This window comes from Mustelus asterias, chromosome 16 (assembly GCF_964213995.1).
Source record: "Mustelus asterias chromosome 16, sMusAst1.hap1.1, whole genome shotgun sequence".
Classification (NCBI taxonomy): domain Eukaryota; kingdom Metazoa; phylum Chordata; class Chondrichthyes; order Carcharhiniformes; family Triakidae; genus Mustelus; species Mustelus asterias.
In genome coordinates, this window is record NC_135816.1 from 28,167,800 (window position 1) to 28,184,098 (window position 16,299).

Consider the following 16,299-nt stretch of genomic DNA (forward strand, 5'->3'; position numbering starts at 1 on the left):
AGTAACTACCAGGCAGAGCAAGAGAAGTAGGCAAGCAGTGCAGGAATCTCCTGTGGCTATTCCCCTGCAAAACAGATAGACCTGTTTGGATACTATTGAGAGAATGGCCTCTCAGGGGAAAGCAGCAACAGCCAAATTGGTTGCATCACAGTTGGCTCTGGTGAAGAGTAAAAAGTGTGAGAATGCAATAGTTATAGGGGGAATAGATAGGCGTTCCTGTGGTCGCAAACGAGGCTCCAGGTTGGTATGTTGCCTCCCTGCTGCTAGGGTCACTGATGGCGACAGGACATCCTGGAGGGGGAGGGTGAACAGCCAATAATTGTGGCAGGCTCGACGGGCTGAACAGCCTACTCCTGTTCCTATTTCTTATGGTGTTACACATTGGTACAACAACATGGTTAAAAAAAGGGATGAGGTCTTAAAAGTAGAATATGGGGAGTTAGGAAGAAAGTTGAAAAGTAGGACCTCAAAGGTAGTGATCTCAGGATCACGACCAGTGCCATGTGCTAGTTAGGGTAGAAATGCCAATATAAATTTGGATGAATATGTGGCTGAAGAGATGATGTGAGGGGGAGGGTTTCAGATTCTTGCAACATTGGGACAAGTTCTGGAGGAGGTGGGACCTGTACAACCTGGATGGGTTACATGTGAGCAGGACGAGGATTGCTGTCAAAGGGCAAGCATTTGCTAGAGTGATTGGTGAGGGTTTAAACTAAAATGGCAGGGGAATGGGAACCTATGCAAGGAGTCAGAGGAGGGAGAAACACTGACAGGAACAAAAGGCAATAAAGAGAATAAGAAAAGTGATAGGCAGAGGATTCAAGGGGCAGAATTAAACAGGGCCACAGTGAAAAATAGTGGGAACAGTACAAATAATGTTAAAATGACAAACCTTAAGGCTTTTGGAGCATTCACACTGAAGGGGATGAATTAATCACACAAATAGATGTAAAAGTGTATGATATAATGGGAATTATGGAGACTTGGCAGCAGGGTGACCAGGGATGGGAATTGAACATTCAGGGGCATTCAATATTTCGGAAGGACAGACTCTTGGACTCAAGACCATTGGTATTCTTTCTCAGACTCCTTTTCCGGAGTTCCACTTACCATTGGGCCTTCTCAAAGAAATGTATTCCTTTAAACAGGAGGTTCCTCCAAGTAGCTTTCTTCTGAGCAAGAGTCTCCCAGGCATTGATTTCTATGTTGCATTTCTTGAGGCAGGGCTTCTGGGTGCCTTTGATGTGCTTCCTCTGTCCTCCTCTCTCCTTGAACCAGGTGAAGAAAAATTGCTCTGACATCCTTAGCATGTGGCCGGCCCAGCAGCTTTGCTTTTGGATTATCATGCCGTCAAGGCTGGTGCTCTTGATGCTGATGTTACTACACCTGCTCTCCCAGCTGCTGTGGAGTATCTGTTTCAGAGAGCATTGATGGTACCTCTCCAGTGCTTTGAGGTGGCGTCTGTACTTTGTCCAGGGTTCTGAGCCATACAGAGAGTTGGGAGGATGACTGCCTTGTACGCAAGGATCTTAGTAACAGCACGGATGTCACGGTTGTCGAAGACACTCATCCTTAGGCGTCCCAAGGCGGTGCTTGTGTATTGGATACAAATGCTGAGTTTCTGTGTCAATGTCAGCCTTAGATGAGAGGGGGCTTCACCAGTTGGGAAAATGTTTCACATTTGGGAGGGTTTCTCCATTGATCTTGATGAAGATGGCTGGCATTTGGAGATCCAGCGCAAACACCATGGGCTGAATTGCCTCCTTCTGTGATCTAACAAATCTGTGATTCTGATATCTTGCTGGCAAGTGGGCCTGGGGTGCCCACACTCTATCGGAGGCTGTTACAGTTACCCACTCAGCTTCTTTGCCTCTCTCTTTGAACAGTAAATGAATTAAGGGTTATGGTGAGCGCGCGGGGTAAGTGGAGCTGAGTCCACTAAAAGATCAGCCATGATCTTATTGAATGGCGGAGCAGGCTCGAGGGGCCAGATGGCCTCCTCCTGCTCCTAGTTCTTATGTTCTCTTTCTCCAGAGTTTTCCTGGAGACTTCTGCAAGATCTCACAGTCAGCTGCCCACAACTGCATTACACAGCCAACTGATGTGTTGTTCTCCAGAGTAGGCAATTATGTCAACATTGCCACCAATAATGCCAGTCAGAGGGAGTGGGTGCTCAGATTTGTGACCAGGCTAACCCATGGGCGTCAATGATAGCACACATGACAATTAAGGAATCCCAAGATCACCCAGGAGAACTAATCACCTGCAAGGGCTTCCAATCTGTTAATGTGCAGCTGGTGTCAAAACAAAAGCCATTTATGCAGTTCCCACATAAAGCTGAGTACCTGAGCTGCTGCATGGTCTGCCTGAATTGATGTGAGATTGCTCCATAAGAGGAGTGACTTGATATCCTCCTGGACCATCTCCGGCGGGTTACTAGAAGAGCCTGCAGGGGATTAAAGACCTGAGTCAGGACTAATAAGCGAAGGATGTTTTATGTGATTATAATGACCACATTTGACTGGCGGCTGAGATCAAGACAGCTTGAATGATTGTTGTAGATCATGCAATTCACTAGGGAGCTGGGAGTCTCCCATTTCCCCATCTCTGTTGCCCGGGCACGTCTCAACACCATTGGCACTCAGAGCCTCCACATGTTAGTTGCAAGATGGCTAGAAGGAGACTTCTGGTCTCTGCCTCTCCCTCTTGTTCTGTCCTTTCTTCTCCTGCAAGGAGGAAAAGAGGAGTAATGACATGTGGTGATCAATTGGATGGGGAGCATTTGTGGAGGGTAACTTTGGGGAAGAGGCATGATTACGTAAAGATGAGGGGAGTGTTAGTGCTGATGGACAGATGGGGACATGAAGCTGTGGATAAACAGAGAGGGATGGGTGCACCTCCAAACGACGTTGATGTGTGAGCAGTGATGTGGTGAAGAAGGCTTGAGAAGTGGTGTGATGTACATAAATCTGGATGTATTTGAATGTGGGCACTTTCCCTGCCCTCTTCACTCATTAAACCTTTTTTTTGGGCATCAAATCTGGGAGGATGGTACAATACTCTTGCACCAGCCTCCTCTGCTACCTCTAGCATGCCTTTGTAGATTCACTACGATTGATGTACTGTGGATGCTGGAAATCTGAGGTAAAAAAAACAGAATCTGCTGGGAAAAAAACACAGCGGGTGTGGCAACATCAATGGAGAGAGAAACAGTTTTGAGTCTCCTTTAGAGTAGAAGGGAAGTAAAAATGTAAAAACAAAATACCCCGGTAGTAAAAGTATGATGGGTTCTATACATTTGAAAGGGACCTGGTTTCGTAGAACAAATGGAAAGATCTAAAATAGGTTAGAGAATAGGTTAGAGAGCAAGAGAGGTTAAATAACAAAGATCCCATGGAACAAAAGGCAAAGGGAGTAGGAATGGTTGTAGTAAAGTAGTCATGATGTGGAAATGCCGGCGTTGGACTGGGGTAAACACAGTAAGGAGTCTAACAACACCAGGTTAAAGTCCAACAGGTTTATTTGGTAGCAAACCAAATGCCAGTTTTTTCATATCACTGGTTTGGTTTTGGTTTGCTACCAAATAAACCTGTTGGACTTTAACCTGGTGTTGTTAGACTCCTTACTGTAGTAAAGTAGCACAGTATTGGTCCAGAGCTAGTGATGATGGCAGAATAATGGACGGCTCTGATTGACAGCAATAGCATTAATATACAGACTGGAGGAACAGATCCATGAATTCCAATTGGCCACTTTATACCCTTCTGGATTCAACACTGAATTCAATAACTTCAGACTGTCAACTCTGTCTTCAATTTTGATTTGTTTTTTTCAAAGGGCCAGTCAATATTTTGTTTCCAACACTGTTTACTTACTGGACGAGTAATCCAGAGGCCCAGACTCATGTTCTGGAGAAATGAGCTTAAATCTGACCACGATGGCTTGTGGAATTTAAATTCAATTAATTAATAAAAACTGGAATTTAAAAGCTCACTTCAGTAACGATCATGAAACTACTGGGTTGTTTGGAAAACCCATTTGCTTATTATATGTCATGTGGCTGCCTGATATGCAAGTCTGTTACCAGTGTTATGGACCAGATCAGAAACTCCATGGTATATTATGGAGTTAACCGAGACCCTAACTGTTTTTGATTTTGGCATTAGTGTAAATTTAAAGTTTTCCGCTCCAGATGTGATTCAATTGACCCACTGGGAAGAGATTTTTCGAACAAACTTTATTTAACCAAACAGTTTAACTTTTACCAATTAAAATATGACAAGATATAATTTTTAACTGCTAGCTATCTCTATTAATTCCAATTTAAGCAATATTCCTCACAGGCATAAACTCCTCATAGAATCATAGAATCCCCATAGTGCAGAAGGAGGCCATTCAGCCCATCGAGCCTGTACTGACAACAATCCCACCCAGGTCTCATCCCCATAACCCCATGTATTTACCCTGCTAATCCTCCTGACACTAATGGTCAATTTAGCATGGTCAATCAACCTAACTCGCACCATCTTTGGATTATGGGAGGAAACCGGAGCACCCGGAGGAAACCCACAGAGAAAATTTGCATTTTCACCTCATGCCGGTCAAGTCAACCTTGTTGCTGTAGATCTGGGGTTACATGTAGGTCAAACCAGGTAAGGATAACCATTTTCTTTCCCTTAAAAGACATTAGTGAACCATTGGTTTTCATGACAATTGATGATTACAGAGAATAGTTTCTTATTAATTGAATTTAAATTTCATGCTGGGATTGAAATCCATGTCCCCAGAGCATTAACCTTGTCCTCTTGGTTAGTCGTCTAGAAACATGACCATGATGCCACTGTCTACCCTGTGTTGATTCATGCACAATCTTCAGCACCATTCACACCTCTTCAAATACTGAAGCAGTCATTTCCCTATGCAGCAAGACTTGGGCAACTAATAGGCTTGAGCTGATAAATGGCAAGTGAGTCACACCACACGGGGCGACAATGATTATCTTCATCAAAATGGAATCTCAACATCTCCACTTGACACTGAATGGCATTACCAGAATTGAAATCCCTGCCATCCAGGGGATTTCCATTGACCAGAAACTGAACTGGAGCAACCATATAAATACTATGGCTACAGGGACAGGTCAGAGGCTGGAAATTCTGCAGTGAGTGACTCCTCAATCTAAAAGCCTCAATATGGAGATGCCAGCGTTGGACTGGGATAGGCACAGTAAGAAGTCTCACAACACCAGGTTAAAGCCCAACAGGTTTATTTGGTAGCACGAGCTTTCGGAGCGCTGCCCCTTCATCAGGTGGGTGGAGGATTTGGTTCACAAACAGAGCATATATAGGCACAAACTCAATTACAAGATAATGGTTGGAATGTGAGTCTTAACAGGTAATCAAGTCTTTACAGGTACAGACAATGCGAGTGGAGAGTGGGTTAAGTACAGGTTTATGTACAGGGCGGCACGGTAGCACAGTGGTTAGCATTGCTGCTTCACAGCTCCAGGGACCTGCGTTCGATTCCCGGCTTGGGTCACTGTCTGTGTGGAGTTTGCACATTCTCCTCGTGTCTGCGTGGGTTTCCTCCGGGTGCTCCGGTTTCTTCCCACAGTCCAAAGATGTGCGGGTTAGGTTGATTGGCCAAGCTAAAAATTGCCCTTAGAGTCCTGGGATGCGTAAGTTAGAGAGATTAGTGGGTAAATATGTAGGGATATGGGGGTAGGGCCTGGGTGGGGATTGTGGTCGGTGCAGACTCGATGGGCCGAATGGCCTCTTTCTGTGCTGTAGGGATTCTAAGATTCTAAGGTTAAAGAGATGTATATTGTCTCCAGCCAGGACAGTTAATGAGATTTTGCAAGCCCAGGCAAGTCAAAAGGGTTACAGAAAATATGACATGAACCCAAGATCCCGTTTGAGGCCATCCTCATGTGTACAGAACTTGGCTATCAGTTTCTGCTCGGTGATTCTGCGTTATCGTGTGTCTTGAAGTCCGCCTTGGAGAATGCTTACCCAAAGATCAGAAGCTGAATGCCCTTAACTGCTGAAGTATTCCCCGACTGGAATGGAATGCTCCTGCCTGGTGATTGTCGACCGGTGTTCATTCATCCGTTGTCGTAGTGTCTGCATGGTCTCACCAATGTACCATGCCTCGGGACATCCTTTCCTGCAGCAGATCAGATAGACAACGTTGGCCGAGTTGCAAGAGTATGTACCGTGTGCCTGGTGGATGGTGTTCTCACGTGGGATGATGGCATCCATGTCGATGATCCGGCATGTCTTGCAGAGGTTGCTGTGGCAGGTTTGTATGGTGTCGTGGTCACTGTTCTCCTAAAGGCTGGGTAGTTTACTGCGTACAATGGTCTGTTTGAGGTTGAGTGGTTGTTTGAAGGCAAGTAGTGGGGGTGTGGGGATGGCTTTGACGAGATGTTTGTCTTCATTGATGACATGTTGAAGGCTCTGGAGAAGATGTCGTAGCTTCTCTGCTCCGGGAAGTACTGAACGACGAAGGGTACTCTGTCCGTCATGTCCTGTGTTTGTCTTCTGAGGAAGTCGGTGTGGTTTTTCACTGTGGCGCGTCGGAACTGTCGATCGATGAGTCGAGCGCCATATCCTGCTCTTACGAGGGCATCTTTCAGTGTCTGTAGGTGTCTGATGTGATCCTCCTCATCCGAGCAGATCCTGTGTATACGGAGGGCTTGTCCGTAGGGGATGGCTTCTTTAACGTGTTTAGGGTGGAAGCTGGAGAAGTGAAGCATCGTGAGGTTATCCATGGGTTGCGGTACAGTGAAGTGCTGAGGTGACCATCCATGATGGAGGTGCCTGTATCCAAGAATGCAATCCTCCACTCACCTGATGAAGGGACAGCGCTCCGAAAGCTCATGCGACCAAATAAACCTGTTGGATTTTAACCTGGTGTTGTGAGACTTCTTATTGTACAAGCCTCAAGTGAGGAGTGTGATTGAATGCTCTCCACTTGCCTGGATGAGTGCAGTCCAATAACACTCAAGCAGCTAAACACCATCCAGGACAAAGTAACTGATAGTTTGGTGCCCCATGCACCCACTTAAACAGTCACTTCCTCCACACTGATGCACATTGCCAGCAGTGTATACCATCTACAAGATTCACTGGAGTACCTTGTTGCGGTTCCTTTGACAGCACCTTCCAAACACACAACCTCTACCACCTTGGAGCACAAGGGCAGCATCTCCACAAGAACATCACTATCTGAAAGTTTCCCTCCAAGCTTCACACCATACTTGGTGCTTTTTTGCTGTTCCTTTACTGTTGCTGGATGGAAATCCTGAAAACCTTCCTGAAAGCACTGGGCACCTGCAGCAGATGCACTGTAATAATTGAAGGAGGTGACACAATTCTCGGTTCTTGAGGGCAATTCAAGATGAGCAATAAATTCTGCTTTGCCAGCAATACCCACATTCAATGAAAGAATTTTTAAAATGTGGCTCTGTGTCATATTTGGTTTAATGACACCCTGTGAAGCATCTTTAATTACAAAATCATAGAATTCCTACAGTGCAGATACTCAGCAAAAAAAAAAAAAAAAAAAAAAATAAAAAAAAAAATAAAAAAAAAAAAAAAAAAAAAAAAAATGGCTAATCCATCGAATCGCCTCACCTTTGGACACGAAGGGAAAATTTATCATGGCTAATCCACCTAACCTGCACCTGTGAGAGGAGGCCAGACCACCCGGGGAAAACAGACTCCACACAGATAGTTATCCAAGACTGGAATTGAACCCGGGTCCTTGGTGCTGTGAGGCAGCAGTGCTAACCATTGTACCACCTTGCTGTCCATTGTCATTGCTGGGTGGTCTGTCAGGTTTCATTGAATAAAACTGAGTGGTTTGCTAAGCTATTTCATAGGGCATTTTAGAGTCAATCACAATGCCAAGCACACGTAGCCGGATCAGGTAAGGGAGGCAAGTTTCCAGACCAGGTAAGGATGGCAGGTTTCCTTGGGATACATTATTCTGTCAAAAGCACAATATAAATACAGGATGTTGTGGTTATTCTTGCAGCCACTGATCAAAGGTGCAAGTGGTGCCATTGGCACAGGCTGATATTGCTTCAGTGACCTGAATGAGCTTTTGCCATATCCTGTTTCATGCATGTCTAAATCCAACGCAGTGAAAAGCTTGTTTGTAAATATCCCTAAACTAAATAGGGAATTTTTCATTTCTTTTTGCATTTCAGTGGGATTTGGTGTGTGACAATGAGTGGAAAGGGCCGTTTGCTATGTCAGTATTCTTTGTGGGAGTGTTGTCCGGTTCCTTTATTTCTGGACAGTTATCAGATCGGTAAGTTATTTCCATTATTGAACTCTGCAAGAAAAAATCTTCAACACAATTGTTAGCCTTTCAGACTTGACAAAAGCAGGGAATGTAGTGAAGAGAGCATTGATAAAATAGGTGCTGAGTATTTACCTCACTGTTTGTGTTGCATTCCCTCCACAACCGCTATTTTATTTCCTGGATTTCATGGGGCATGTGAGCACTTGCTGCAAGTCCTCATAAATAATGAAAATTCCAGATATGGTAACATCATTCACACCCCAAAGAGACTTTCACCTGGGATCATGTGAATTGTCCGCAATACTGATTGTACTGGAGAAAGCTATTTTCAGGGCTGAATCAAAGAATACAGTGGAGAAAGAGGCCATTCAGCCCATCGAGTCTGCACTGTCCACAATCCCGCCCAGGCCCTATCCCCGAAATCCCAAGTATTTACCTTGCTAGACCCCCTGACACTAAGGGGCAATTTACCATGGCCAATCAACCTAACCCGCACATCTTTGGACTGTGGGAGCAAACCGGAGCAGCATGAGGAAACCCATGCAGAGAGAACATGCAAACTCCGCACAGACAGTCACCCAAAGTTGGAATTGAACCCGTGCCCCTGGCTGCAATGCGAACCACTGTGCCACCCTGCCGCTGAAGAGAAAGAGCAAGATAATTTTTTTCCAACGTTAATACATTCCTTGCAAGCCCAAAGGAATAGGAGTGACCTGGTTGGTAGCACTTTGCCTCTGAGTGAGAAGTAGTTTTCTCCTCATACCTGTTTGAAATCTGCTTTCCCTTATCCTAAAACTATGACATCTTGTTCTAGATTACCCCACAAGAGGAAACATGTGTTCTATGCCTACTTTGTCAATAACTTTTATCATAACTTCTCTCAAAGGGCCATGAGTCTGTGAAATTCACCATCCCAGAGCATGGTGAATGCTGGGACATTGAGTAAATTTAAGGAAGAGATGGACCGACTTTTAATTAGTCAGGGTTTGAAGGGCAAAATTGGTGAAAGCTCTGTTAATTCACCTTATTATATTTTAACTTTGTTGTTAAATAAAGTTTGTTTTAATAAAAGCTTCCTAGTGGGTCAATAGAATCACCACCTGAAGTGAAACACCTTATGCTCGCACAAATGCCAAAATAAAAAAAAAGTTGGGGTATAGGTTAACTTCATAACATACATCAGAGTTTTGATCTGGTCCCTAACGTTATATACAAACAAGCTCAGTATAGATACACATCTAGTCCCACTGTCTCCTGGGCTCACACTGACGATTCCACCTACCACGGAACCCCCCCACCCACCCCCATAGCACCCAATTGGCTGAGATTTGTGCACTCCATTCTGATAGGCTCTAGGAGGGTCATATGGCCCATGAACAATCAGCCCTTAAAGGGGCCACGCTATCACATGGTGGTATTCCCATGCACCAGCTGACCTGTTTTTCCTATGTAGAAGTCATTGATTTGGAAGTGTTGTTGATGGAGCCTTACCAAGTTGCTACAGTCATCTGTCGCAGTATGCTGGTGTTAGAGGAAATGAATTGTTACCATCTGCTCCCAAGCACATGTTGCCCTTAACATTCCAGGTGCTAGAGGAAGCAGATTTGAAAGCTGCATGTAGAAGGAAGTGCATCTTGTATAGACTGCTGCTACTGTGTACCAGTGATGGAGGGAGTGAATGTTTAAGGTGGTGTTTCGAGGGCTAATCAAGCCGGCCGCTCTGTTCTGAATGCTATTGAGCCTCTTGAGTGTTGTTGGAGCTGCAATTATCCAAGCAATTGGAGACCAGAACATGAGTGCCCCATTCCACTCCACACCCCCAAAACTTCCATCATGCATTTATTCCATCCCACTCCTTGCAGATGTTGCAAGGCACTGAGGAGTTAGGAGGTGAGTTACTTGCTTCAGAATTCCTAGCCTCTGATTTGCTTTTGCAACCACAATGTTAATAAGGATGATCCAGTTCAGCTTTTGTCTGCCTCATTCCACTCCACACCCCCAAAACTTCCATCATGTTTGGACCAAGTCAGGAAGGTGTTTTGAGCTGAGTTGTTTCTGTAGAAACCAAACGGAGTAGAATATTTTTGAGCAAGTGTCTCATGGCAGCACTGTCAGTGACACCCTCCATCACTTTGTTGACAATTGAAAGAAGGCCAGCGAAGTAGCAATTCGACAGATTGGCTCTTCCCTGACTTTTGTGGGAAGGACATGACTGACTAATTTTCCACATTGTTGGATTGATACCTGTGTTGTAGCTGAATTGGAATAGTTTGATTAGGGCACAACTAGTTTCTGGAGCACAAATCCTTAGTACTACATCTGGGATGTTTTCAGGGATCATCGCCTTTGCTGTATTCAGTGCCTTCAGAGGTTTCCTGGAGTGAGTCAAATTATCTGAAGACAGGCATTTATGATGACAGGGCCCTCAGGAAGAGGCCGAGGTGAATCATCCATTTGATACAGCTGACTGAACATAATTGCAAATGCCTCAGTTTTGTCTTTTGCACTCATGTTCTGGTCTCCTGCATTGTTGCCGGAAATATTCTTAAAACCTTCTCCTCCGGTTCGTTCTTCAGTTGTTCACCACTATTTATATCGGCGGGTGTGGCAGGACTGTGAAGCTTGGATCCGATCCATTGGTTGCAGGATTCCATATCTTTGCCTAAAGCATGCTGCTTCAGCGGTTTAGTGTGCAAGTACTCTTGTGTTCTTGCTTCACCAGGTTTTCATTTCATTCTTAGATGTGTAGAAGTCATTGATTTGGAAGTGTTGTTGATAGAACCTTAGCAAGTTGCTACAGACATCTGTCGCAGTATGCTGGTGTTAGAGGAAATGAATTATTACCATGTACTCCCAAGCACATGTTGCCCTTAACACTGCAGGTGCTAGAGGCAGCAGGTTTGGAAGGTGTATGTAGAAGGAGCCTTGGTGAGTACTCCCCGATGCTCTGGCATGCCCTCCTACATTTCTCATTGAATTAGGCTTGGTCCCCTTCCTTGATGGTGATGGTAGTGGTGTTTTATTGTTAGATTATTTGTAAAGAAACAGGAAGCAATAGTTATGATGATGTACATTCGGGGGGCCAAATATTGCTACAAGGACTGCAGTGCAGTCTGCCAGCCACATGCAGAGATGCAAAAAATCCACTCGGTGAAGTTGCAATATTTCTGAATCTAAAGTGTTATTTCAAACTAATTAAAATTGGAAGAGAAACAGGTGCATCTTGTGGTTGCTTATTGTGGTTGAATACAGTTTTGCAAGTTGCAAGGTGACAGGAATAAGGCAGGGGAGTGAAATGAGAGGGAATGCTTGGAAAGCAACTTGGAGAATTGTTGCACAATTGTAGAACCGGAGTGCAGCTTCCTCGAGGCAAACTATTAATTTGAGATACATCGTTTTGAAACTAATGAACAGAAAAAAAATTGGCAACTAGTTGCAATGAAACATTTGAGTTTGTGGCTTTTTATTTGTTCTTGGGATTTGGGTGTTGCTGGCAAGGTCAGCACTCATTGTCTGTTTCTAATTGCCTGAGAGGAGGTGGTAGTGAGCCGCCCACCACCTTGAATCTCTGCAGTCCACCTGGTGTGGGTGCACTCGGTGTTGTTAGGGAGAGAATTCCAGGCGTTTGACCCAGCGACAGTGGTGAGTGACTTGGAGGAACTTCCAGGTTCCGTTGTTCCTATGCTCTGGAAACCATGACCACATTTAGTACAATGATTGGATTTGCTTCTTGCATTTTGGACAAATTCGAAAGGTTTGCCAATATAGCCCAACATTTGACAGCTGTGACTTGATTGAGCCCTCGTCCTCCTTCCAATAGGCAATTAGCCAACCCAAATGCAAATGAGGAAGAGGAAGATATGATGCCTTTCAAAGCAGCATTTGCTGCTGTACTAGTGAAGATAGAAGGGTCAGAGAGGGAAAGTGGTAGTTAAACTGGGACACGGCCTCACAAAGTTCAGGTTGTTTTTTATCCGCTCGTCTCATGGAGTGGAGAGTTTGTGACCAGTTCACTGTTGGTGTTCAAGATCGATAAATTATTGGTACTGAAGGAATCATGGGGTATGGTGGTAGGAACACAGAAATAGGAGGAGGCCATTTAGACCCTGTAGCCTATTCTGCAGTTCACTCAGTTCATGGATGATCTGCAAAATTTTAAACTAGTTTGGCAGGGGGGTGGGAACCAAAGCAAAGGTGAATTAACTGAAGGGGAACCAGAGAGCAGGGCCAGTAAGACTCAGAGGAAGAGCAGGCAGGGTGCGGTTGCGAATCAAAGAGGGTCTGGTGGACTGAAGTGCATTTGTTTCAATGAGAGAAGTGCAAAAAGTAAGGCAGATTAACTTAGAGCTTGGATTAGTGCTTGGAACTATGATGTTGCTATTACAGAGACTTGGTTAAGGGAAGGACAGGATTGGCAGTTTAACGTTCAAGGATACAGATGTTTCAGGCGGGATAGCGGGGGATGTAAAAGGGGTGGGGGAGTTGCACTACTGGTTAAGGGAAATATCAAAGCTGTACTGCAGGAGGACACCTCGGAGGGCTCATACAGTGAGGCTATATGGGTAGAGCTCAGGAAGGGTGTAGTCACAATGTTGGAGGTTTACTATAGGCCGCCCAACAGCCAGCGGGAGATAGAGGAACAGATATATAGGCAGATTTTGGCAAGGTGTAAAAGTTACAGGGTTGTTGTGGTGGGAGATTTTAACTTCCCTGATATTGACTGGGACTCACTTAGTGCTAGGGGCATGGATGGGGCAGAATTTGTGAGGAGCATCCAGGAGGGCTTCGTGAAATAGTATGTAGATAGTCCAACAAGGGAAGGAGCCGTACTGGACCTGGTATTGGGGAATGAGCCCGGCCAGGTGGTCAATGTTTCAGTAGGGGAGCAGTTTGGGAACAGTGACCACAATTCAGTAAGCTTTAAGGTACTGATGGATAAAGATAAGTGTGGTCCTCAAGTTAAGGTGCTAAATTGGGGGAAGGCTAATTACAACGATATTAGGCAGGAACTGAAGAATGTAGATTGGGGCAGATGTTTGAGGGCAACTCAACATCTGCATGTGGGAGGATTTCAAGTGTAAGTTGATAGGGATTCAGGACCGGCACATTCCTGTAAGGATGAAGAATAAGTATGGCAAGATTTGGAAACCTTGGATAACAAGAGATATTGTGAGACTAGTCAAAGAGAAAAAGGAAGCATTTATCAAGGCTAGGAGGCTGGGAACACATGAAGCAAGTGTGGAATGCAAGGAAAGTAGAAAGAAACTTAAGCAAGGAGTAAGGAAGGCTAAAAGAGGTCACGCAAAGTCATTGGCCAGCAGGATTAAGGAAAATCCCAAGGCTTTTTATACATATATAAAGAGCAAGAGGTAGCCAGGGTTGGCCCACTCAAGGACAAGGGAGGGAATCTATGCATGGATGAAATGGGCGAGGTATTAAATGAGTACTTTGCATCAGTATTCACCAAAGAGAAGGACTTGGTTGATGATGAGTCTGGGAAAGGGTGTGTAGATAGTTTGAGTCAAGTTGAGATCAAAAAGGAGGAGTTATTGGGGTTCTTGAGAAACATTAAGGTAGACAAGTCCCCAGGGCCTGATGGGAAATACCCCAGAATACTGAGAGAGGCAAGGGAGAAAATTGCTGAGGCCTTGAGAGAAATCTTTGTATCCTCATTGGCTACAGGGGAGGTCCCAGAGGATTGGAGAACAGCCAATGTTGTTCCTTTGTTTAAGAAGGGTAGCAAGAATAATCCTTACGTCTGTGGTAGGGAAATTATTGGAGAGGATTCTTCGAGACAGGATTTACTCCCACTTGGAAATAAGTGGACGTATTAGCGAGAGGCAACATGGTTTTGTGAAGGGGAGGTCATGTCTCACTAACTTGATCGAGTTTTTTCGAGGAAGTGACGAAGATGATTGATGAGGATAGGGCAGTGGATGGTGTCTACATGAATTTCAGTAAGGCCTTTGACAAGGTCCCTCATGGCAGACTGGTGCAGAGGGTGAAGTCACATGGGATCAGAGGTGAGCTGGCAAGATGGATACAGAACTGGCTCGGTCATAAAAAACAGAGGGTAGCAGTGGAAGGGCGCATTTCTGAATGGAGGGCTGTGAAAAGTGGCGTTCCTCAGTGATCAGTGCTGGGACCTTTGCTGCCTGTAATATATATAAATGATTTGGAAGAAAATGTAACTGGTTTGATTAGTAAGTTTGCGGACAACACAAAAGTTGGTGGATTTGTGGATAGTGATGAGGACCATCAGAGGATACAGAAGGGTATATATCGGTTGGAGACTTGGGCGGAGAGATGGCAGATGGAGTTTAATCCTGACAAATGTGAGGACATAATCCTGACACATGAGCAGCCTGGGAATGGAGGGATACAAACGATTGGTCTAGTTGAACCAAGGAGCGGCACAGACTTGGAGGGCCGAAGGGCCTGTTTCCTGTACTGTACTGTTCTTTGTTCTTTGAGGTAATGCATTTTGGAAGGTCGAAAACAGATAGGAAATATACAGTAAATGGCAGAACCCTTAAGAGTATTGATAGGCAGAGAGATCTGGGTGTACAGGTACACAGGTCACTGAAAGTGGCAAGACAGATGGATAAGGTAGTCAAGAAGGCATGTGGCATGCTTGCCTTCATCGGCCGGGGCATTGAGTTTAAAAATTGGCAAGTCATGTCGCAACTTTATAGAACCTTAGCTAAGCCGCACTTGAAATATAGTGTTCAATTCTGGTCGCTGCACTACCAGAACGATGTGGAGGCTTTGAAGAGGGTACAGAAAAGATTTACCAGGTTGTTGCCTGGTTTGGAGGGCATTAGCTATGAGGAGAGGTTGCAGAAACTTGGCTTGTTCTCACTGGAATGACGGAGGTTGAGTGGCAACCTGATAGAAGTGTACAAGATTATGAGAGGCATGGACAGAGTGGATAGTCAGAAGCTTTTTCCGAGGGTGGAAGAGTCAATTACTAGGGACCATAGGTTTAAGGTACGAGGGATAAGATTTAAAGGAGATATGTGAGGCAAGTTTTTTTACACGGAGGGCGGTGGGTGCCTGGAACTCGCTGCAAGGGGAAATAGTGGAAGCAGATACGATAGTGACTTTTAAGGGGCGTCTTGACAAATACATGAATAGGATGGGAATAGAAGGATATGGTCCCCAGAAGCATAGTTGGTTTTAGTTCAGTCGGGCAGCATGATCAGTGCAGGCTTGGAGGGCCGAAGGGCCTGTTCCTGTGCTGTAATTTCCTTTGTTTTTGTTCTTTGTTCAAACTCAATATCATGTCATTAGTTTGAATAACAATTTTTCAATCCGAGACTTAAAAATCACCATTGATCTGCACCAACTACTTGTGAAAAAGACTTCTGAACTTTGGCTACCCACTGTGTGTAGAAGAGTTTCCTGATTAGTGTAAGAAGGTGAAGTTGAGGTAGCGGGTTAGCCATGATTGTGGTGAATGGTAGATAGTAACAAAGGGCAGAATAGCTGACTTTTTGCACCTATTAAGAGGAAGTTCCCTTTTCTCACCTGACAAATAATAATTGGCTCCGACTCCATGCCCAGAAAGACCATTGCACAGATTATCAGGCATCAGAGAGAGTACCATGACGCCAGGTTTGCATTTCAACTCTGGACTTGCTTCCCTTTGTACACTGATAGCTTTGCCTCATGGGCCAGAATTTTACCGCCTCACCCACCCTAGAACCGGTGTGGGCAAGGCTCGCAGAATGGCATTCACCATTTGCCTCGGGTAGGATCTGACGAGCCTCGGGTGGGGGAGGCGGTAAAATTCCGGAAATGGTGTTTCAGGCCTGTGGAATTAGTCCTTTTATCTTGTGCCTTTGTATCTAAAAGTCACAATTTTGTGACTGAAATAGAACAAAGCCCCAAACAGTGCTGGCACCATTTGCACAAAGACCTCCCCATGAGGAGGTACAGTTCTGCCCATCTCTGTCTGCCTTCAGACTGGTTTAGGTGGTTCTC

The 16,299-nt window shown here is 44.9% G+C and overlaps 1 protein-coding gene across 2 annotated transcripts in view; it reads left to right on the top strand.

The window, feature by feature from the left end:
• LOC144505061 (organic cation/carnitine transporter 2-like) overlaps nucleotides 1-16,299 on the top strand; it is an 89,256-nt gene that overhangs the window by 3,389 nt on the left and 69,568 nt on the right. For both annotated transcript variants that reach the window (XM_078230805.1, XM_078230806.1), the window contains exon 2: nucleotides 8,216-8,319. In XM_078230805.1, coding sequence (XP_078086931.1) covers nucleotides 8,216-8,319 — 104 coding nt within the window. The remainder of the gene's footprint in view (nucleotides 1-8,215; nucleotides 8,320-16,299) is intronic.